Genomic DNA, 23,249 nt, shown 5'->3' on the forward strand with positions numbered 1-23,249 from the left:
TCTCTCTCTGTGACTATCATAAATAAATAAAACTTAAAAAAAAATTAAAAAAAAAAAATAAAAAAATAAAAATAAAAAGGAAATGACTACATACACATATAAAATATAAATGAATTTTATTTATGAATGTATAGATGCATAATTATAATAAAAATAACCAAATAGGGAAAAGCAATACATTGAAAGAGCATATGCCATAATCAAGTAGTTACTCAAAATTTAAGAATGTGTTAATATAGTAACGCCAGTAATATAATCATATTGATTTAAATGATAAAAATTATGTGATTATACAAAAGATACCAATTCTTACTAAAAGCTTCTAACAAACAATAAATGTAATTTCCTGTATTAAATAGAGAACATTTTTTAAAAACAATAATTAACTTCATATTTAATGACAAAATATCAAAAAATATATTTTCTAGCCACAATTTTATTTAACACAAAACAAATACATAAGACAAATCTTTTTGTAGCCATGATTTTATATTTAGAAGGAAAAAGGCCATCTAACATTGTTAGAACAAAGATAATTCAACAAAAGTCAAATATTTTATTTTTTTTTCATTTTAAAAAAGTCAAATATTTTAAAAACCAATAGCATTCTAGAGATTCCCATACTGAGTAGCAATACAGATGTCTTTAGCTAAGAAAAAAAGATCAATGTAATGAGGAATATACATATATATTTATATATATATAAAGAACAAATTTATAATGAAAGAAACCAAGGAACCCATTAGCAATGAAGAGCCTTAATTTTTTGACAGAAAGATTAGTATCATAAGTCTTAAACAATTAATTTTAGCCCTAGATGATTCAAATTGAAGCACCAAAAAAATATTTACCTTAAATAACATATTCCTTAAAGGAAAAAGACTTCTTGAAAATGAAAAATATATTATGTGGGGAGAAAAAAGAACAATAAAGACCAATATGGTACTGATAGATTCACAACACAGTTTGATTCATTATATGGCAAAAAAAAGTGTCCAAAAGAAGAAATAATGGTTTTGCTTTTGCTCAAAGTTAGGGAAGAAAAGTAGAAAGCAGGGCAAAGTAAGTGCTATGCTAGAACTTTGAGAATGCTAAGTGAACCGCCTTTTGTGGGGTCAGAAAAGACTAATGTAGCATTTTAAAGAATCTGATTTTGCCAGATTTTGAGGCAGGAAGAGGGAGAGAGTGGCACTTAATGGGAACGTCATTTATAAACACAGAGAGTCATAAAATAAAACAGCACATTCCAAAAATTGCAAGTAGTTCAGTACATACACTATTGTTCTGCATTTCTAAAACTCAATCTAAGCCAGTATTTCAAAATCTGAAAATGTATCATAAAATCTGGATCGAGCTTCTTTCAACTGATTGGACACCATGACAAAATGGGCCCACATCCCCACATGGGCACAAGAGGCAGGAGGGACCCCCAGAGCTACCGATTTAAGTAGCTGGTGGGACAACTTGCTAGGACACTTCCTCTTTCCCCCCATTTCTCTTATATCCAGCTCACATCATCCACTTAGCTCACCTTTCTCATCTAAGAAGGCATCTGAGTTTATGACTCCTACGTTGCATAATGGGGACCAATGAAATTATGGCAAAACAAAGCAATGTGATTATGTCTGCATTTCAAAAGATTGGCCAGGCACAGGATGGAAGGGAGGGGCTAAGGAGATCAATGAAATCCGTAAAAGCCTATTTTATAAAAAAAGATTTTTTTTTTTAAATATTTTTTTAATGGGACTGTCGTCACTGAAGGAGAGCAGGGGGCCACCTAGCACCTGCTATAAAAATACTCTCATGAGACACGACTAGGAAGCCGCTGAATCCACCATCTGTGCAATAATGCAAGAGGTGCTGAGGGTTAGAAAGAGGGCAGTGTGTCAGGGATGTAAAGAAAGAGGCAGAAAAGGATCAAAATTTGAGATGTTAGAAGGGAAATTAATCTCCAACATTGGGTCACCGGTTTGACATCAGGAACCGGCGAAAGAAGAGTATGTGGCAATTTGCAGGGCTTTGGTTTAAGTCAGTAGGTGGTAACACACCAAAATAAAGAAACCAAAGGCAAAATGAGTCTGTAGGAAAGTTAATCATTTAACTTAGGATATGCTGGATCTGTGGAGCCTATCGATGTGCCGCTTCACCTCAGAAGCCTTGATAGATGACCAAAGAAAATTCATCCCCAATTTTAATGTGATAACTTTCCCACAGCTGTATAATGAGATGAAAATGAGGGTCAAGTAGGATTATATAAAATATTTTTACAGAATGAATACTAACGGAACTAAGCTTTATTTGGAATATTATAGAATTGAATAAAATATTGTAACAAAGATTACAGAGAGTCATTTTTTATGTGTATATAAGCATATCTCAAAGACACAATACTGAAAAAGTCCACCAAGTCTCTTCATGTATAGGATATACATTTATACCCTACATTGCTTCTGTTAAGAATTAAAGATGGCTTATAGCAAAAATACACATAGTAAAAGGATAAAATGAAAATAATAATAATAAAATGTAAAAATAATTCTTAAAAAAATTAGCACCAGGAGATATGAGAACAAGGAAAAAGAAAACAAGTTATGCAGAACATAAGGGTTTTCAGATAGACAACCACTTTGGACAAACAAAGTGAAAAGATTCATTGAAGCTGCAGGGCTCTTACTGTCCATTAGGAGAAAACACAGCGATTTCTCACTTTGAAAAGGATATTTAAAAAAAAAAAAAAAAAAGGATATTTTTGCACACCTCCCCCAGTAGAAAAGACAGTGTTTCATGATAAAACATTGTTCTAAACTAAAGTAATTCAGCTTTATGAAAAACTCACTACCTTGTCCCTCTTTCCCAAATGTTGTGCTCTTGCAGCAAAGTTAAAATTAAAAAAAAAACAAAACAAAAAACACAACACTTTACACACCAACATTTGGGGATATCACAACAGCAAACACAGAAAAAGATTTCATCACACTGCTTCTCTGTGGGACTCTGATGAAAACAAAGAACCAAACATCTAAGTGTAACTGGATGAAGGAAGCCACGTGTTGGGGACAGGGAGAGGAAACCTGAAATGGGCAAGGTATATAGGTTTCTGAGGGTCCCTTTCGATCCACAGAAAGAATGGAGACGACTTTGAGGAATGGATGAGGAATGGATGAACAATACTAGAGCAATGGGGCTTTGGTGAAAAACTGAGTAAGAAATGCAGAGTAGACACAGTGAGGTAGAAATCTTTGGTGAGCACGCAAAAGTTAGAAACTCTGTGGTGCTGGCTGAGGATGGATCCAGAGGATGGATCCACGAGAGCTGGATATCACATGAGCACGGTACAACTGGTATCCTTTTATGAAAATTAAGGAACCTATTTAAAGGCCATCCCACATCACACAGAGGAGGCCCCAGGATTTGAAGGGCAGGCACAAACCGCACACAGAAAAAGACAAACAGAAAGCACGCACACAGAAAAACATTCATTTGCATATATTTAAGGAAATGCAAATCAAAAGATGTTATCGTTTAGCACCAACGGGCTAGGCAAAGGAATACCCCAGCTGGGTCACAGAGCAAGTCAGCAGAACCCTGCTCGTGTCAGAACTCCCGCCAGCCTGGGGGAAGCTGCCAGGAACTACAGGCAGACTGTGCCATCTTCAGAGTTTGCCCTGGACTGACCCCCAGCCACACTCACGTTCTCCCCTCGCCACCGGCTCGGTGTCCAACCACGTCCCCAACCACCCATCCCGTGTTATCCTTCCAACCTGATGTTTTCCCCTTCTCCGTCTTCTTTAATTTTTACAACAACTTGTGAGGTAGGTAGTGCTATGACCATTATTGAAAAGTGATTAAATGAATGAACTTACAAATCAAGCTCAACAGAAGCTTTGTTTTCAGATCTTCCAATTGGATGAGCTTCATATTTCACGGACATTCTTTACGGTTTACCTGTGTGTGGCTTCTTGGCTGACTGAGCAGGGACAGACGCCAGAGGACTGGCTTCTGCAGCGCCAGCTACATGTACTCCTTGTTTCTCAAGGCCCTGTGCATACTCAGCAGAAGAAGCTGAATTATCTAAAAGGAAGAGGAAAAAGATGAGCTTTCCTGAGACACCCCTTTTATTTATTTTCAGTGCTATCAGCTAATGGCATCTATCCAAGGGTTTGCTAAGCTAGGGGCCACGAAGTAGCTGATAGCACTGAAAATAAACTCTATCCCTTCCCTTCTTTGGTTAGAACCACAATTTATTATTCTCATGAATAAATAATAAAATTAAAAAAAAAGAAAAGAAAAGAAGGAAGAAGAAGAAGCTGATTCATGAGAATACACAGAGAGGAGACAGAGAGAGAAGCCGAGGCACAGGTGGAATGAGAAGCAGGCTCCATACAGGGAGCCGGACGTGGGACTCGATCCGGGGTCTCCAGGGTCACGCTCTGGGATGAAGGCAGGCGCTAAACTGCTGAGCCACCCGGGCTGCCCTTTTCTTTTCTTTTCTCTTTTCTTTTCTTTTTTCTTTTCTCTCTTTCTTTTTTTTTCCTTCTTTCTTTCTGTTTCTTTCTTTTAAATGATGTTATTTATTTATTTGACATAGAAAGAGCACAAGCAGGGGGAGGAGCAGAGGTCTCGAGAGGGAGACTCAGGCTTCCCACTGAGCAAGGAGCCTTGGTGTGGATCTTGGTCCCAGGACCCTGGGATCATGACCCAAGCCAAAGGCAGACGCTTAACTGACTGAGCTACCCAGGTACCCGCTCACCTTGATTTTCAAGCATCTTGTGCAGCTTCATGTGCTTGTAGGTGGAGATGATCTGAAAATTAATGACACTTGGAATATTCAGTCCTTGGTCCTGCAGCAGTGTCAGGGCTGAAGCATGAGTGAGTTGATGGGACCGTTTGCATTTCGGAAGTCTGCACTCCCCTCTGACGAAGGATTTGCACACATGGAACTTGTTGCATTTGTCCTTGAGGTTGCAGTAGCCATAGAGTGCTTCACCTTTGTTGTACAGTAAACAGACCTGGTCCAGAAATAAAGCAACACTTAACACATTTGTTTTCACTGTTTTTTAAGGCAATTGTAGAAAAAAAATTTTTTTAAGTTTTTATTTTTGAGTAATCTCTATACATCGCATGGGGCTCAAACTCATAACCCCAAGACCAGGAGTTGCTTGCTCTACCCACTGCGCCAACCAGGTGCTCCAAGAAATAATTTTTTTATTTAAATATTTTATTTATTTGACAGAGACAGCGGGGAGTGGAGAGGCAGTCTTCTCACTGAGCAGGGAGCCTGATGCAGGGCTCGATCCCAGGGATCATGGGATCATGGGATCATGACCCCAACCGAAGGCAGACGCTTAACCAGTGTGAGCCACCCAGGGACCACAAGAAATAATTTTTGAAAAAGATGTGTAATTGGCACAATGACTTGTACCATTATATATTAAAATACAAACTACTTTAATTGAACAGTATGATCCTGGTTTAAGAATGTGTAGGAAATCAAGAAAAAGAGATCCTAGACCTAGTTCCCCAATCAAAATAATCTATTCTTTAAGATTTGATAGAGCTCAACAAACTATATGAGCCCAATATTTTCTTATAGAAGATTTCTAAAATTTTTTAACTTTTTTATTGTAGCAAAATATATATATAAACATAAAATTTACCATTTAGCCATTTTACATTTGAGTGTGCAATTCAGAAGCATTAAGTACATACACACTGTTGTTCAACCATCACTATTCTTCTCTAGAACTTTTTCATCATTCCACACTGAAACTGTATCCATTAAAAAGTAGCTCTCTGGGTGGAGGGGATGGGGTGACTGGGTGACGGGCACTAAGAAAGGCACTTAATGGGTTGAGCACTGGGTGTTATATATGTTGGCAAATTGAGTTTAAATTAAAAAAATAAAAAATAAAAAGTAGTTCTCTATTCCCCCCTCCCACATTTGCAAATATTTTTTATTTAAATTAAATTAATTAACATACAATGTATTACTGGTTTCAAAGGTAGAGTTCAGCAATTTATCAGTCTTATGTATCACCCAGTGCTCATTACATCACATGGTCTCCTTCATGTCCACCACCCAGTTACCCCATCCCCCCACCCCCTTCCCTCCAGTGACCCTCATACCTCCAGTTTTTTTCTCTTATGGTTTGTCTCCCTAAGTTCATTGTGTTCTATTTTTTCCTCTCCTCCCCATGACTAGTACTCTAGTTTTATGATGTTTTAAAATTTTCATGTTTAATGCTTTTGTCACTCAAAAATAAAGACTATTCTGGATTTCTATTCTTTCTTGAATCAGTTTTTTCTTTCTTTCTTTCTTCTTTCTTTTTAATATTTTATTTATTTATTCATGAGAGTCACAGAGAAAGAGAGAGAGAGAGGCAGAGACACAGGCAGAGAAGCAGGTTCCATGCAGGGAGCCCGATGTGGGACTTGATCCTGGGACTCCAGGATCACTCCCTGAGCCGAAGGCAGGTGCTAAACTGCTGAGCCACCCAAGGATCCCCTCTTTCTTTTCTTTTTAAGATTTTATTTATTTATTCATGAGAGACACAGAGAGAAAGAGGCAGAGACACAGGCAGAGGGAGAAACAGGTTCCCATAGAGAGGCTGATGTGGAATTCTATCCAGGACCCTGGGATCACACCCTGAGTGGAAGGCTTCAACTGCTGAGCCACCCAGGCGTCCCCTTGAATCAGTTCTGATGAGTTATACTTTTTTTTTTCTAGAAATGTGTCCATTTCATTGAAATTTTCAAATGTATAAGCATCACATTGTACATATTTCCGAAGTCAGATGCCTTATCCATTAGGCCACGCGGTCCCCTCAACATTGTACATATTTCCAATGTGTGTTTCTTTCAACACCACCAAGTAATTCTCCGCAGACAACAACCAGGTGTCCCATGTGGAGCTTCCATGCTCTCTCCTGGGTTCCCACTCTCCCAGCACCTCCACACGCTCAACCTGGAAGCTATCTGAAAGTCTGTCCTTTGGTTTTTTATTTTTTAAGATTTATTTATTTAATTAATTATTTATTTATTTATATATTTATTCATGAGAGATACACAGAGCGAGGCAGAGACACAGGCAGAGGGAGAAGCAGGCTCCATGCAGGGAGCCTGACGTGGGACTCGATCCCAGGTCTCCAGGATCACGCCCTGGGCTAAAGGTGGCGCTAAACCCCTGAGCCACCCAGGCTGCCCTGTCCTTTGGGGTTTTTATGGAGACTTCATAACATAGGTACAATCGATTCAATCAGTTGGCCGCTGGTGAGTGAACTCAATCTCTAGCCCCTCTGCCCTCCCAGGAGGTGGAGAGTAGGTGGCAGAGGGGTAAAAGTTACCATTGTCTAATCACAAGATTGGTTCTCCTGACAACCAGCTCCCATCCTCAGGTTACCTAGGGGCTTTCCAAAAATCACCTTTATAAAGGTGTTAACAGACACCTTTACAGCTCTCATCATTTAGGAAATTCCAAGGGTTTTAGGACCTCTTTGCCAGTAATGGGGATGAAGACCAAATATATTATATTTCTCATTATAAATTACAAGATCACAATATTTGTTCCTATTATCTTTTTATTAAGTGGTTTATTTGTATTATGTATTGTGTCTTTTTTTTTTTTAAGATTTTATTTATTCATGAGAGACAGAGAGAGGCAGAGACATAGGCAGAGGAAGAAGCAGGCTCCATGCAGGAAGCCCGTTGTGGGACTCGATCCTGACACTCCGGGATCACGCCCTGAGCCAAAGGCAGACGCTCAACTGCCTAGCCACCCAGGCATCCCTATGTATTGTGTCTTTAGGAGAGTGATGGTAAAGGGTCATGGGGCATTTTTATACAACATATGTATAAAACATATATGAAGCATCATTCCTGCCTCATTCACTGTTTGTCCATCATCCCTGCTACCTAAGTGGCCGTGCTGTGTGCCACATAATACACACCTCCAGTCCTGGGTGATAGGACCAGGGGTGGGCTGCTGGCATAGATGCAGCCAACCTCACTGGCTGCTCATGAAACACTGCAGTAGTCTGATATGACACAGTGAGGCTGGACCCAGGACAGTAGGTAGAAGTCATAAAGAAAAGGGTTCAATAAGTTAACAACGTAACAACATTAAACTTCCATAAGTCAAACAATATCATAAAAAAACTAAAAGGTAACTAGAGCATCACTGCCCCTTCTCTCTGAGAGAGGAAGGACTGGACCCAGTTGCTGCCCTTCCCCTCTCCCTTCTTGCCAATAACTTGCTCCAGCTGTTGCTTGGAGTCTTTTTGGCAACATGGTTGGAATGTATCTGCCTTATAACCATGCCTGACCAAGCCCAGCTTCAAAGCCCAAAGAAATTAGAAAAGAGACGGATGTGAAGAATAAACCTCTTGGCTCTTAAGGCTGACACCAGCACTATCTTTTGCATACCGATTCTGCTGCCTTGAGGGCTAATCACAAAGGCTCCAGCTCATATCTTGTGAGTCCCTTCCCTTCCAAAGCCTAAAATACCTTAGCATTAACAGAGGACTAGAGTCACAAACTACCCTCTATTTTCCCAACATCCTCCTTTCTTCCTACTCCTCTTATGGCAACTTGAGTGTCTATGATGGCATCATTGTGCCAGAGTAGAAAATTCTACTTTCAACGGGTGGGCTCTTGTAATATTTTATTTTTGGATTCCAACTCTTTTGTTTTTAAGAATTCTTTGTGGAGGGGCACCTGGGTGGCTCAGTTGGTTGAACATTCAACTCTTGGTTTGGGCTTAGGTCCTGACCTCAGGGTCATGAGATTGAGCCTCGTGTTGGGCTCTGCACTCAGCAGAGTCCATCTGAGATTCTCTCCCTCTCCATCTGCAACCCCGCCTGTCCCCACCCCCATGCTCTCTCTCTAAAATAAATAAATCTTAAAAAAAAATTCTTCACTTATAGCTAAACAGATACAAACATGCTAATTTCACCATGATAGCAGTTCTAATAGGCACATGTTAAGCATTTGCAACCAAATCATTTCAAAGCAATTAAAATTAATATCGAAAGCCCCAAGAAAGTAAATAGAGGAAAATACTTACAACAAATGTAACCACAAAAGGGACTGGTATCCTTAAAGACATCTTATAAATTAATAGAAAAAGACAAATGCCTCAATAGAAAAATAGGCAAAAGCATAAGCAGGCAAGTAACAAAACACAGGCTTCACAGACAGATTTAGATTCAAATCTGCCATGTACTATGTGACCTTGGCCAAGTTAATATATCTGAGCCTCAGTTTCCTCATCTGTAAAATGGGGACGTTATTTTTTTTTTTATTGTAGTTCAATTTGCGAACATATAGCAGAACACGCAGTGCTCATCCCTCCAAGTGCCCCCGTCAGTGTCCATGACCCAGTCACCCTAACCCCCTGCCCACCTCCCTTTCCAACATGGGGACAGGTTATTAATGAAGTTATATGAATGGCTTAGCTTTCAGTAAACAACCAAAAACTAATAGGAATTATCATCATTTCTTTAGCACACACGTTCATCACTCCCTGTGTATCAGAGCTTGGTAAAATCACAAAGACTCCATAAAGGTCAGCACCGCACCATTACCTTCACGCATACACCTGCTGCCCTCTTTAAGCAGACTTTTGATGTTCTCCCCTGACTTCTTCCATCTTGCAGACAACATGAGGGTGAATTCTTGGTAACTCACCTCTGGTAAAAGGCACGGGTCATTCTGTAAAAGCAGGATCCGTAGCTGGGCCTCATTGAGGCCAAAAAGCCCATGGTTTTTCAGTACTTGCATGTTGACAGGTGTGTGGATGTCATGGGAAAGGGTGCAGGTGGACCTAGGAGAACGCAGAGCTCTGGATCAGAGGCCCGGGTGAAGAAGGGGCCAGTCCGCCGAATGCCTCGCCTGGGGTCGCTTGTAACTCGTGAAGCTGAACAATTTCCCATGAACCTATAGATACTGCAGCCTACTAGGAGGCACTGATGCCGAGAGAGGGGAGTTGAAGCAACTCTCCTCCCAAGGTCATTTTCCCCTTCAATCAGGATGCTTTAAAGCCGCAGGTTGCTCTGCGGGGGCCTATGCTCGCCTTCCCCACCCCAGGCACCGCCCACGTCGGGGGAGACCCCCCCCCCCCTTCTGCTGTTGGGTAAACCAAGGAAGGCCAGAGCAGGAAGCAGCCTTAAAACGCCTCCCCCAAGGCAGCCCGCAGCCCGGGTGGCGCAGCGGTTTAGCGCCGCCTTCAGCCCAGGGCGTTGATCCTGGAGCCCCGGGATCGAGTCCCGCGTCGGGCTCCCTGCACGGAGCCTGTGTCTCTGCCTCTGTGTGTGTGTGTTCTCATGAATAAATAAAATCTTAAAAACGCCTCCCCAAGTCCCCCAGCTCCCGGGGTCCCTCTAGATGGGCTTTCTAAGCCTGGAGCCGCACGGACTCACTCCGGTAAAACTCTGAGGAGCCGCGGAAAGGCGAGGGGCTCCCTGAAGGGGCCACGGACCTCACAGCCCCCCCCGCACCCCCCCCCGGGCCCGCCGGAGGGAGCGAACCGCCGAGTCCCAATGCCGGCTTTCCGGCCGGGCTGCGGACGGCCCCGCGGGCAGGGCTGGGCTTCGAGGGCCCTAGTTAGGAGGGGCAGTTGCATCCGGGCTGACCCGACTGTGGGCCTCCCTCTGCCCGGCGCTGGAGGCTGGGGGGGGGCTCCCGGGGACCCTGCGGGGCTCGCCCTCTGCCCTGGGGGCGGCGCGGGTGGAGGGGTGCGGCCCCGAGCCAGCGCTCCCTCCCCCAGGCCCGGGGGACGCCGCCGCCCCGCCTCACCAGCAGTCGCGGTTCGGGCACTTGCCCAGCATGTGGCGGCGGCAGAGGTGCAGCTGGTCGCAGGCCTGGCAGTCGCCGCGCTGGTAGCGGGCGCAGAGGCGCGCGGAGGACACGGCCACCACCCGCCAGGCGCGCGGCCCGCCGCCCGCGCCCCCCGCGCCCCCGCGCCGCCCGCGCCGCCCGGGGCGCCCTCCGCCTGGGCCTGGGCCTGGGCCTGGGCCTGGGCCTGGGCCTCGGCGCGGGGGCCCTCCGTCTCCTGCACCTCCTGCAGCAGGAAGCGCTCGGGCCCGGCCTGGCGCAGCACGTCCCGCAGCCTGGCCTCGGACAGCTCCACGTGGCCGCGCAGGTCCTGCAGCAACATGCGGCCGCCGTTGGCGCACAGCACCTTGGTGAGGAAGGAGCACACCGTGGGCTCCGCCATGGCGCGGCCGGCCCGGAGCCCGGGGCCGCCAGACTCCTCCCAGCCACGTCCCCGATCCGGGCCCCGGCTCCCGGGCGCCGCGGGGAGGAGCGGGGAGGGGGAGGGGGAGGGGGAGGGGCGCCGGGAGGGAGGGGGAGCGGGGGAAGGGGTGGGGGCGCCATGTGGGGAGGGAGGGGAGGAGGCGGGGAAACGGAGGGGGGAGGGGCGCCGCGAGGTGAGTGGGAGGAGGGGGGCGCTGCGGGCCAGGCCGGGGAGAGGGGAGCGGGGAGGGAGAGTGCGGGAGGGGGAGGGGGCGCCGCGGGGGGATGTGGGAGTGGGGGTCGGGGAGGGGAGGGGGGCGCCCGGAGCCTGCGGTGGGGGGGCCCATGCGCACGATCTCCCCGAGCACCCCCGCCGGGAGGGGCTTGCTGGGCCAGTGGGGAAGTCGGCGGGCGGGCGGGCAGCTGAGAGAATCCGGGGTGCCCGTAGGACGTAGGACGGAAAGGTCACACGGGGAAGCAGGGCGAAGGGGCAGGCTGGGCTCCAGGGAGTTGGTGGTGGGAGGCCTTGGAATGCTGACCAGTTCCACCCGAGATGTGATGCCTGCATCTCGCAGATCTGGGATGGGAAAGATCTCGTTAATAACTTCGATCGGGGCGCCTGGGCGGCTGAGCCGTTGAGCGCCTGCCTTCCTCCGGCTCCGGGCGTGACCCCGGGGTCCCGGGATCGAGTCCGCACGGGGCTCCCCTGGGGGAGCCTGCTTCTCCCTCTGCCTGCGTCTCTGCCTCCTTGTGTGTCTCTCTCTTGAATAAATAAATAAAAATCTTAAAAAAAAAAATAGCTTCATTAATCATGCTCGGTTGATGCTGTTTAAATAAAATGTTCTTACAATTTCATCTGTTTCTTTACTTTTCTAGTGTACCTATGAGAAAATGTGAAATTACCTGTAGGGCTCACACTTTATTCCTGTTGGACCACACTTGTTTACTAGACCTGTTTACTAAGCAGCGGGCCTTTCTGTCCCCCACCCCCTGCTCATTCCATCCAGGGCGCTTGAGCCACTGCTAATGAAAGGACAGTACAAAGACACAAGAGACCCAGTGGAGGAAATCAAACAGCTACCTTACAGGGTGGTTGTGAGGATCAAGTGAGTTGATGTCATGTAAAGAAGCTAAAGAGGAAGGCAACTGATTGGCCAGGTGCCAGATGATCTTCTCCGCCAGGATTAGAAGCTTGGACTCGGGATCCCTGGGTGGCGCAGCGGTTTGGCGCCTGCCTTTGGCCCAGGGCGCGATCCTGGAGACCCGGGATCGAATCCCACGTCGGGCTCCCGGTGCATGGAGCCTGCTTCTCTCTCTGCCTCTCTCTCTCTCTGTGTGTGTGACTATCATAAATAAATAAAAAATTAAAAAAAAAAAATAGAAGCTTGGACTTACACACTGAAGACCTGGGGAAGCCACTGATGGAATTTCAGCCCAGAGTGGCCCAGAATGTTTCTCCCTGCTCTGGATGTCTCCCTTTCACCTCTGAGCTTCGATGTCTTCTCTTCAGCAAGACCTTTCTGGACCTCCCAATCAGAAGTAGTTCCCCAGTCTCTGCATGGAACTTACCACCCATAGTTTTTCTTCTTTTTTATTTCTGTATTTGTAGAACTCAAGCACGTGAAAGCAGGAATGAGGTTTGTCTTGTTCACTGCTCTATCCTCGAATCTGAAAAAACAGTGCCTGGCCATACTTAGCAGAGGTGTTTTAGAAATATCCCTGGCAGCCATGGGAAGAATAGATTTCTAGAAAAAGCAAGACATGGAATAACAGAAGAGAACTTGAAGGACTATAATCCCAGCTTTTATTGTGTTAAGTTTGCAGAGGACGATCCAAGGGAAGACGCTCAGTAGGCAGTTATATTTAGAGATGTAGAGCTGACAAAAGATGGGAGGAATATAGGTTTGAGTGACGTCAGATTATTAGATCATTGAGGCAGTGAGGGTTGATCATCCAGCAAAATGGAGCATGTGTAAAGCAAATGTGGGAGAAGAGAACCTTGAGGAATGGCAACAAGAAAGGCAAAGGGAAGAGAAAAATCAGAAGGAAACTGGAAGTAGCTCTTAATGCCTCATCCATGTCTTGTGACACTTGGCATTTGCACCTGGACTCTCTCTCCTCGAAGGAGCAAGCTTGCCAGCAATTGAGGGAGGCTGGAATTAACCAAGGCATTGACACTCCAGGAAGAGTCCCTGATGAGTGATGTTAGGGCAATAGTGGTGTGGGGCCCACTCAGACCCCCCTGAGTTGGTATGAAGATTATTTTAAACTAAAGACTGTTGAGATTCAACAGATGTAGAAAGAAGCCTTCTTGGAGCTTCCCTCCCTTATTTCATGAAAAGCAGAGAGTTCTGGAACTGAGGTTGTCATAGATCCTCTCTGGAGAAGTCTTATGGCCATGAAGAAAAAAAATAAAAATAAAACGGAGATCACTGGCACCTGCATAAACATTATCACAAACTTCCGTATCTTGTATGTTCCTCCAGAAACCCATTTATTTGTCCTTAGCTCAGAAGCCTTTTCTCTCCCTTCCTCTCCCCTATTAATTAAGTATGCAGACCCCCATCTTTAACCATTTAGGGAGTCACTTTGTTTCCAGATGGCTGTGATAAACTTTGAGGGGTTTTCACTTTGTTTCCAGATGGCTGTGATAAACTTTGAGGGGTTTTGTCCTGTTAATCTGTTGTCAGTTAATTTGCACTCCTGAACCTAAGAGAAAAAAGGAAGTTTTTTCTCCTAGTTAGTGGATAAATATCCCAAGGCATTATTATTCCTCAGATAGAATGACTTCAAGGTGTATGTATATTCCTTAGTCTCCCTGAGGTTCTTCAGTGGCATCGAGCTTCAGTTGCCCACAGCTCTAACTTGCTTGTTAAAATGCCTTCCTCTAAAAAAAAAAGGAAAAAAAAGATTTTATTTATTTACTCATGAGAGACGCAGAGACACTGGCACAGGGAGAAGTAGGCTCCCTGCAGGAAGCCCGATGTGGGTCTCAATCCCAGGACTCGATCATGACCTGAGCTGAAGGCAGATGCTCGACCACTGAGCCACCCAGGTGCCCCCTCTATAGTGCCTTCCTTTCCCTGTCTTACCTCCCTACTTCTCCACTGGTGTTTCTTGGGCTCATCTCCCAAATCAACTGCTTGCCTTCAATCCTCTACCTGCTTCTGAGGGAAGCCAGCCTAACATATAAACCAATAAAGAGATGAGAGAGAAAAATGAGTCACTCAGGGATGCACAGAGGGGAAGTTTCAAGATCTTCAGCATTACAAAATGCTGCAGGAAGTTGCCTTACAAGGGTGTTGATAAACTAGGTGAGTTTATTTCAGAGGTATAATGAGAAAGGGCAGATTGCTGTAGGCTAAGAGGGGTAAAAAATGGGAAAGTCCAGCTTTTTAAGATGAGTTATCATGAAAGGTAAGGTGGTGATAAAATGATTAGAGAAAGACGTAAGGTTGAGAGTACTGTTTTATTATAGGAGGGGCAAGCATAGTTCTACAAGTGAACAGAGCCAGTAAGAAGGGAAAGTTGAAAATTTGGCTGAGAAGAATGATAATGCAGCAGGTGATTTTCCTAAGGCAGTGGGAGAGGACAGGACCCTGGAAGAATTCATCTCAGGCAGAAGGAGAAATACCTCTTCCATTTAGGCAAGAGGAAGAGAAGCAAGGATAAGTACATGGAAAGACAAGTTTTAAGATGAAGTAGAAAGGTCCAATAGCCATTTGTGTTGTTAAGTATAAGACAAGACTAAGAATGGGTGGGGAGTCCTGTGAGGAGGTTGGTGGAGGTTTAACACAGCTGTCCTGAGGGGATGGGGGAATGTGCACCAGGAGGACAGGTGGGCGGTACAGAGGGCTTTGCCAAAGTTGAACACCAGGCATGTGGAGTGGTATTCACCAAAACAGCTCTGCTAATTCTAAAAGTACTCAGTGTTAAGAAAAAAAAAAAAAAAAAAGATAAGAAAGTACTCCATGTTCATAGAAACAGAATTTGATGAACCTTCTGCTAGGTTTGGCAAACGAATGAGACATTAAGTCCAGGGATTCCAGGGGATTGAAAGTATTAACTGAAGGAGCGGTCAGGGGCCTCATGGGCTCCGGGGTAAAGTCAGGAAGGAAGTGAAGACCAGAAGGGGCTGCATGTGTGTGAGAAAGTAGATACAGGATATGTGAGAGCAAGAGAGCTAAAGGGCTCAGTAGAGGTAGTATATATTAATTTGCAATTTCAGAAAGAGTGGTTCTACAGCAATTTTCCCAGCAGTAGGGCAATGGATATGGATGCCTAGAAGTAAAGATAAAGATGTTGGAGACAAGAGTTACAGACACCTCTGAGACTAGGAGTGTTGGCTGGGCTTTCCACAACGAATGTTTGAAGGAAAGATGGGGGACTTGAGTGGGGAGGTAGGCTGTGAGCCAGAACAAGTCTCTCCCTCTGGGAAGTGAGGAGGCGGGACCAGGAGTCTGTGCAGGAGTTAATGGGAGTGTGGGAAGTCAGAGGGAAGGGGTAGCGACTGTTCCCTAGAGAGGAAGCCTAGCAGTATGGTTAATCTATAGGTTCTAGAGCTAGACTCCAGGGGTTCAGAATGCTGGTTCTGTTCCTCATTAGCCATGAAACTTTGGGCAAGTTATTTGAGCCCTTAGCAGAGGTACAGATTCTGGAATCAACAGTGTGTGGTAACTAAAGTATGGGAATAAATGAGCTTCATGGGGAAGCGTGTTAAGGGGTCGGGATGGGGGGATTGGGAGAAGATCCCAGAGCAGACTACTGGGGAATGTAGGGTTTCAGGGAGCAAAGGGAGACGTCAGGAAATGGGTGAAGAGGACAAGAAGATTCACAAGAGCATGGAAAAGAGAAACACAGAAGGTTGAGGTTGGAATGGTATTTTAGGAGTTGAGTTTTTAGGATTCAGGCAGTTCCTTGTAAGTTCTGATATGTCCTCCAACTCAGATTCTGAAGCTAGTTCTCAAAGAAACTGCTGAACCCTCCAGGCACACTTGTCTGGCACAGGCTTTTATGAAGTCACTCCACTGGTAGGACAATTTTGCCAATACCCATTGATATTTTTAACTTTTGTGTTTCAGCCAGGCCTTGTTGCCATGCCTGGGGCCAAAGGGAAAGGTATATTTATAGTTGCCAGCCTCTCTTTCTCTAAGCCCCTAGGCCAAAGATGTGCCGACCAACCACGGGTTCCTCCATCACCATTACCCTGCCTCTCCCTGGCAGTGTATTGACAGCTCCTTGGTCAGCAAGTCCTGGAATGAAAAAGCCAGAAGGAAAAACCACATCCTCTAACCCCCCATTGAATAAATTAGTGTCTGCAGCTGATTATCTTTTTGGAGATACCTAGAAATAAAAAGTCAATTCAGGCAGCAAGGCAAAATTAATGTTTCTCTTTATTGGAGAGTCTTGAATTACACTTGAAGAAGAAGAAATACAGCTCAACCCCTGAAATGTAAATAGTTGAGCTTACTTTATTCGACAAAATATATCCAACGTATCAAACACTCAACTAAGTATCAGGTATGGCACAGTGAACAAGGCTGTTGACTCAGCCCTCAAGGAGCTTACATTCTTATGCAGAAAGCAGACAACAAGTTGGACAGATGCCAAAAAGTGAACAAAGGAAGGCACAAAGTTTTTTAAAGATTGGGTGTTTGGGAAGCAAGCATCGAATCTATTCTACAGAAGGACTCCTTACGAAGGTAAAAGTAAACTAATCTGAGGATGCTAGACATATAACTAAGTCAGTGGTTCTCACTGCGGTATTTTGGAAATGGATGGGTTATTGGCTTCATAATCAGTGGGAACGATTACTACCATTGAGTAGATGCAGCCAGGGAGAACGGATGACCTGTATTGGATGGGTTAGTCCCACAAAACGAAGAATTATTCTGTACTCTATTCGCCTTTTTAATGTCCTTCTAGACATTTATGAAGGACTTGCAGCTCGCCAGAGAGTATCATTCACTTTCTCGTCTTAGACCATCTGTTATCCTTCTACCAGTTAATTTTGCTCTTTTCCTAACCACATACCTTCTCAGTATGTTATGACTTACCCTAACACTGATTTTCATCCTAGTGTCACCCCTACCTCTCACCTTTCATTTTCCTGTACTTCTTTATAAGAAGTAGCCTCTGAATGACTCTGAAATTCAAACCTATTCACTGAAAGTAGGAGTAAATGTCTATTACATGATGTCGTAGAGCATAGTCATGCCTAAGCATTTACACACTGAAATTCATTTTCATTACAAATTTTTTTCCTGATGAATGGATAAAGAATATGTGGTCTATACATACAGTGGAATATTACTCAGCCATTCAAAATGACGAATACCCATTTGCTTCCACGTGGATGGAACTGGAGGGTATTATGTTGAGTGAAGTAAGTCAATCGGAGAAAGACAATCATTATATGGTTTCATTCATACGGGGAATATAAAAAATAGTGAAAGGGATTATAGGGGAAAGGAGAGAAAATGAGTGGGAAAAATTAGAGAGGGTGACAAAACATGAGAGACTCCTAACTCTGGAAACGAACAAGGGGTAATAGAAGGGGAGGCAGGTGGGGATGGGTGACTGGGTGACGGGCACTTGGGGGCGGTACTTGATGGGATGAGCACTGGCTGTTATACTATATGCTGGCAAATCAAACTCCAATGTAAAAAAATATATATAAAAAAATTCTTTCCTTCTGTTTCTCCATTATAATTGAGTCGGTGTGTTAAATGGGTTTGTAAAGAAATTCACGTGTATAGGTAGGTTGTATCACCTAGGAGTCCTCTCAGGCCAACAAAGGGGATGTGACAAAATGTTACTGCTCTGGAAAGGGTGAATAGATCTGATGGGGTTTGCAATCGCCCTATAACTGGGGGGAGGAAAGGGTGCTATCGGCACTTTGTATATGAGAGCCAAGTATGCGGAACATTTTGCAATATACTGGACAGTTCCCCATGATAAGAAACTATTCTGCACCCTACACGAATTTTGAATGTCTCGCTAGACATTCTTGTATGACCTACAGTTCGTCTGCAAAAAATAGAATATTTCCTCATTTTCTCCATTTCGACAATCTGTAGATTTTCTTGCATAGTATCTTTATTTCAATTAAGGCTATTTCGATATTTCTCTTATAAGTACTATCATATGTAATAAGTTATGCATCACTAGTTTTTATTCTAAGGTCCACTCCTATCCCTGCTTTTTCATTTTCCCATACTATGTATAAAATCAGGTTTGATCTACCTTCTTGTAAATTTGCTCATTATAGGTAGGTGTAAATATCTGACTACTTAATTAGGTCTTCTAATAGGGTCGTGCCCAAGTAACGTACCTTTTGTTTTCCTTTTATGTTCATGTTAATTTTGATTCATTTTAAATTTACTTCCAAAATTATATGTACGTAGAGTATATTACAATTGGATTGCACTTTGAGGATAATAAAACAGATGTTACAATGTATTTGTCCAAAAAAAAAAAAAAAAAAGGCAGGCTTACTCATTGAGAACCACTGAGCTAGGGAAAAGGAGTACTAAAGAACTGCAAGTAAACTAGCCAAGAGTGGCTTGGGTGGAAGAAAATAAATAATAGAGGGCAGGGAAGGGTGAAATCATGTGGGGCTGTAATAATGATTTTGAACTTTATTCTAAAGGCATGATCAGATTTGTGTTTTTAAAGATTGTTATATAAAAAATGTTAAAATACGACCATTCTTACTGCTAAGTAAAGAACACCTCAGAAGGGGACAAAGAAATATCTGAAAAACTGGACTTCCCCCAAGCTTGGGGGAAGGAGAGGAAGAAGTCAATGATGACTTCTGGAAACAATACTAGGGGAGAAAATGATTCGTTTGAAGGAGGCTGATTGAGAATTCCATTCGGGACATGTTGCTTTAGAGGCATCTATGAAATATCCAACTAGAGATGTCTCATGGACAACCAGAGTTGGACAAATTGCATCTCTGAACACATGAGAACCGAGATCAAGAAATCAAAACTCCAAAGCATACCACCATTTAAAAAAAAAAAAAATAAAGTGAATGAGAGTAACTATTTGTGACAAGCCTCCCAGAAAATAACTCTGCCTTAAAAAATCTCTATACATTTGTTGCTGGTGGAGTCCTTTAAACCAAGGGGTTGTGGAGATGTTTGAACTGATCTACAATCTGATATAAAATCAACTCCAATGCTAAGTAACTTTTATAACATGTCTGCTGGCAGGAGCCATAACAGGAAACTGGTGAATGCTGAAAAGGAAAACTGGAAGGAAAAACCTGCTTCATGATAAGGAAAGAACTCTTGGTCCAGGAACCTCAACTGCTTTGAAAACTGATTGTACTACAATGCTGTACAATCCGTTATATTTAGAAAAAAGCCCCTTTGCAGGTGCAAGACCTGTTTGAGGCATTATTCTCTTTGTTCTGATTCCGTGCTCACCAGGAAACAAATCTCGACTCCTTAAGGAGCCCATCCTTCAGTGGGGATGGCTTGCTCCCAATTCCTTGGTGAGCCTCATTTGCTACAGCGAACGACTACAATAGCACTCAGGTTTATCAGTCACGCTTCTGTGAATCTGGTTACTGCAACTCAGACCTCCCAAAATACAGACGCTTTCATTAAAGTTGAACCTAAAAACCTTCTCTATAATCATATATTAGGATATACATGTCTACTTTGCCATAATTATATAAAGAACCCAAATGGGCAATTAACTCCAGTGGGTCGCTTTTCTCTGAGCCACACTTTGCGGCTCTTTTTATTGCATTCTGGACAATCAACCTGGATGGAGCCCCCTAAGTAAACGTAGAGATAAAGAAATGTGTGCCCCAACTCAGTCTTATCTCGAAGGTACAGTACAGTTATACCTGTAATGGCATTTATTTTGTTTTGTTTTCTTTTTTTGTAGTGGCATTTAAATGATCTTTTCTTCTCCCTTCCCCCAGCATTTTTCTAAACCCCACCCCCACCCCCAGCTTTCCATAATCTTCTATCCAAGGTGGGACGGTCTAATGTGCTTACTTACATAGGCAATTTTTAGATTTCTCTCAAATTGCCCAAATTAATTTTCTTTCAATTAAACCCAAGACAAAACCATGCCATACAGTAAACGAAGAATAAGTAGCTGGGAGAGAAACTTGTTGCAGTTAAAGATGTTTTAGAAATCCGACTTTTCCCAGTTCTATCTAAGACGGTGATTCCCAAACTTTATGACACATTCGAATCCTTGCAATTCAAAGATTAACACTGCCCAGCTCTCATACCGGAAACAGTGGTTCAGTTGGCACAGGGTGCAATCTGAACACTGGAATTCTTAGCCTCCCACATGATTCAAATGGGTAGCAAACTTTGGGAACCACTGATCTAAAGCAGTTGATAACTAAATGAGAAATGTAAAAGTGTACTATTGGGGCAATCTGGCTCTGTAAGTGAACAGAATGGTGATGGCCTCCTTTATGACACTGTATTCATCATTTCTAACTAATCACACAGGCTTTCTCTGGTTCAGTATATTCAATCACGTATTGTGGGTAAATCTGATCTTTCTCATAGATGACAAAAATGGAAGGATTCAACCTTACATCCACATAGCTGTCATACGGTGGTGGAGGAGGGTTTAGGCTTTCCCTATATCCTTGAGTAAAATCTCCAACCAGGACTCGAGCTACAAACATAACCATGTTTTTGGTATCATCCTGCTGATCTTTATGGGAATAGATGGCATCCTTTGTGAAGTAAATTCCTAGAAATAATCAGAAGAAGAAAAAGGGTAAGAATTATTATGAAAAAACGTATATAGTTTGCAAGATTATTTACGTACCATCAGATGATGGACATTAACTAAGCACGTGGCAGTAACACCTTACTGGTACTTAGAAACTTTCCTTCATACTTAAAAGTGTGTTTTGGGGGATCCCTGGTTGGCTGCTGGTTTGGTGCCTGCCTTCGGCCCAGGGCATGATCCTCGAGTCCCACATCGGGCTCCCTGCATGGAGCCTGCTTCTCCCTCTGCCTGTGTCTCCCCCCCCACTTCTCTGTCTCAAATAAATAAATAAATAAATAAATAAATAAATAAATAAAATCTTTTTAAAAAATGTGTTTTATGCAAGTTAATTTGAATCCAGTATATAACCCTACTGAAATAACAGAAACATTTGCTACCATGCAGGGGCTCTCAGTGAAGGTGTGGTGTGAGCCACTCGCTACAGTGAGTAGCGATGATGTCACAGCAGCCCAACTCATGCAAATCATGCAGGGTGAGTTGAATTGTAACCTGATGAACCAAAGCTACTCCAGCAGAGACCTTTTTATATTATGTACATTTTAAGGGACAAAGGTCATTTACTACTGATGGGAAGGTCCTAGAAAATGTAAAAGAAGGATGTGTAGCATAAGCAACCAACTGACCCTGGTAGAGCTTTTCAAAGCAGTTGATCTATTGTCCTCCTCGAGCATAAAACAACCTCTCTATCACGGAGGTCTCCCTCCCTTTTATTTTTTTTACACTTTATTATTTATTTATGAGAGAGAGAGAGAGAGAGACAGCATGTATGCATGGGGGGGGTGGCGGGGGAGAAGGAGAATCCCAAGCAGGACTTCACAGTGTGGAGCCTGAGGCACGGCTCCATCTCACATCCCTGAGATCATGACCTGAGCTGAAATCAAGAATCAGACATATGGGATCCCTGGGTGGCGCAGCGGTTTGGCGCCTGCTTTTGGCCCAGGGCGCGATCCTGGAGACCCGGGATCGAATCCCACATCAGGCTCCAGGTGCATGGAGCCTGCTTCTCCCTCTGCCTATGTCTCTGCCTCTCTCTCTCTCTCTCTCTCTCTCTCTCTCTGTGACTATCATAAATAAATAAAAAAAAAAGAATCAGACATATAACCCACAGAGCCGCCCAGGCACCCCCGCATCACTGAGGTTTCTATACTCAGCAGATCAACAATGATTTCCTGACAAACTGAAATTTCTTTTTTTGTTTTTGTTTTTAAAGATTTTATTTATTTATTCGTGAGACACACAGAGAGAGAGAGAGAGAGAGGGAGAGAGAGAGAGAGAGAGGCAGAGACACAGGCAGAGGGAGAAGCAAGCTCCATGCAGGGAGCCTGATGTGGGACTCGATCCCTGGTCTCCAGGATCATGCCCCGGGCCAAAGGCAGGCTCTAAACTCCTAAGCCACCCAGGGATCCCTGAAATTTCTTATATTAATTTTTGTCACTGCCAGATACTTTTCTCTATATTTTTTATTGAAAAGATTTATTTGAGAGAGACAGAATAGTGTGGGGGCGAGGGTTGTGCAGGGGGAGAGGGAGAAGCAGACTCTCGCTAAGCGGGGAACCTGACACAGGGATCCATCGCAGGACCCTGGGATCATGACTGGAGCCAAAGTCAGCTGCGTAGCCAACCATGCCCACCCAGGTACCCCATTTTCTCTCTTTTTAAAGAAATGTGGGGGTGCCTGGGTGGCTCAGTGAGTTAAGCATCTGACTCTTGATTTCAGTTCAGGTCATGATCTCAGGGTTGTGAATTCGGGCCCCAACTCAGGCTCTGTGCTCATCAGGGAATCTGCTTGAGATTCTTTCTCCCTCTCCCTCTGCCCTTACCCCCACTTACATAATAAATAAATAAATAAATAAATAAATAAATAAATAAATAAAATATTTAAAAGGAAAAAAGAAATGTGTATGGGGCACTTGGGTGGCTCAGTCAGTTAAGTATCTGACTCCTGATTTTGGCTCATGACCTCAGGGTCATGGGATGGAGCCCCACATCTGGCTCCATGCTCAGCAGGGAATCTGCTTAAGATTCTCTCTCTCTCTCTCTCTCTCTCAGGAATGCCTGGCTGGCTCAGCAGTTGAGCATCTGCCTTCGGCTCAGGGCATGATTCCAGGGTCCTGGGATTGAGTTCTGCATCAGGCTCCCCACAGAGAGCTGGCTTCTCCCTCTGCCTATATCTCTGCCTCTCTCTCTCTCTCTGTATCCCTCATGAATAAATAAAGTCTTTAAGATTCTCTCTCCAT

At 44.0% G+C, this 23,249-nt stretch overlaps 2 protein-coding genes and 1 long non-coding RNA gene across 4 annotated transcripts in view; 1 reads left to right on the forward strand and 2 right to left on the reverse strand.

Annotated features, from left to right (window-relative positions):
* Positions 1-127: 127 nt before the first annotated feature.
* On the reverse strand, positions 128-11,294 carry ZC3HAV1L (ZC3HAV1 like). The gene is made up of 5 exons (XM_072777369.1): positions 11,004-11,294; positions 10,792-10,953; positions 9,685-9,820; positions 4,751-5,009; positions 128-4,071 (listed from the first exon to the last, which is right to left on the reverse strand). Exons 1-5 carry the CDS (start codon positions 11,210-11,212, stop codon positions 3,935-3,937), a joined length of 903 nt encoding a protein of 300 aa, XP_072633470.1. The 5' UTR covers positions 11,213-11,294; the 3' UTR covers positions 128-3,934.
* LOC140605199 (uncharacterized) lies at positions 11,102-23,197 on the forward strand. The gene is made up of 3 exons (XR_012007914.1): positions 11,102-11,180; positions 21,397-21,484; positions 23,062-23,197. It is a non-coding gene; the product is annotated as an uncharacterized lncRNA (long non-coding RNA).
* Positions 16,607-23,249, reverse strand: part of ZC3HAV1 (zinc finger CCCH-type containing, antiviral 1) — a 64,297-nt gene continuing 57,654 nt past the window's right edge. For both annotated transcript variants that reach the window (XM_072777364.1, XM_072777363.1), the window contains one exon: positions 16,607-20,970. In XM_072777364.1, coding sequence (XP_072633465.1) covers positions 20,705-20,970 — 266 coding nt within the window. In that variant the 3' untranslated portion in view covers positions 16,607-20,704. The remainder of the gene's footprint in view (positions 20,971-23,249) is intronic.

Source organism: Canis lupus, chromosome 15, assembly GCF_048164855.1.
Source record: "Canis lupus baileyi chromosome 15, mCanLup2.hap1, whole genome shotgun sequence".
Lineage (NCBI taxonomy): Eukaryota > Metazoa > Chordata > Mammalia > Carnivora > Canidae > Canis > Canis lupus.

Coding starts and splice junctions, on each gene's coding strand:
- ZC3HAV1L (XM_072777369.1), bottom strand. CDS start 11,212: ATGGCGGAGCCCACGGTGTGCTCCTTCCTCACCAAGGTGCTGTGCGCC. Junction 10,954..11,003: donor GCCCAGGCCCAGGCCCAGGC/CCAGGCCCAGGC, acceptor CGGGCGGCGCGG/GGGCGCGGGGGGCGCGGGCG. Junction 9,821..10,791: donor TGCCCGAACCGCGACTGCTG/GTGAGGCGGGGC, acceptor GCGTTCTCCTAG/GTCCACCTGCACCCTTTCCC.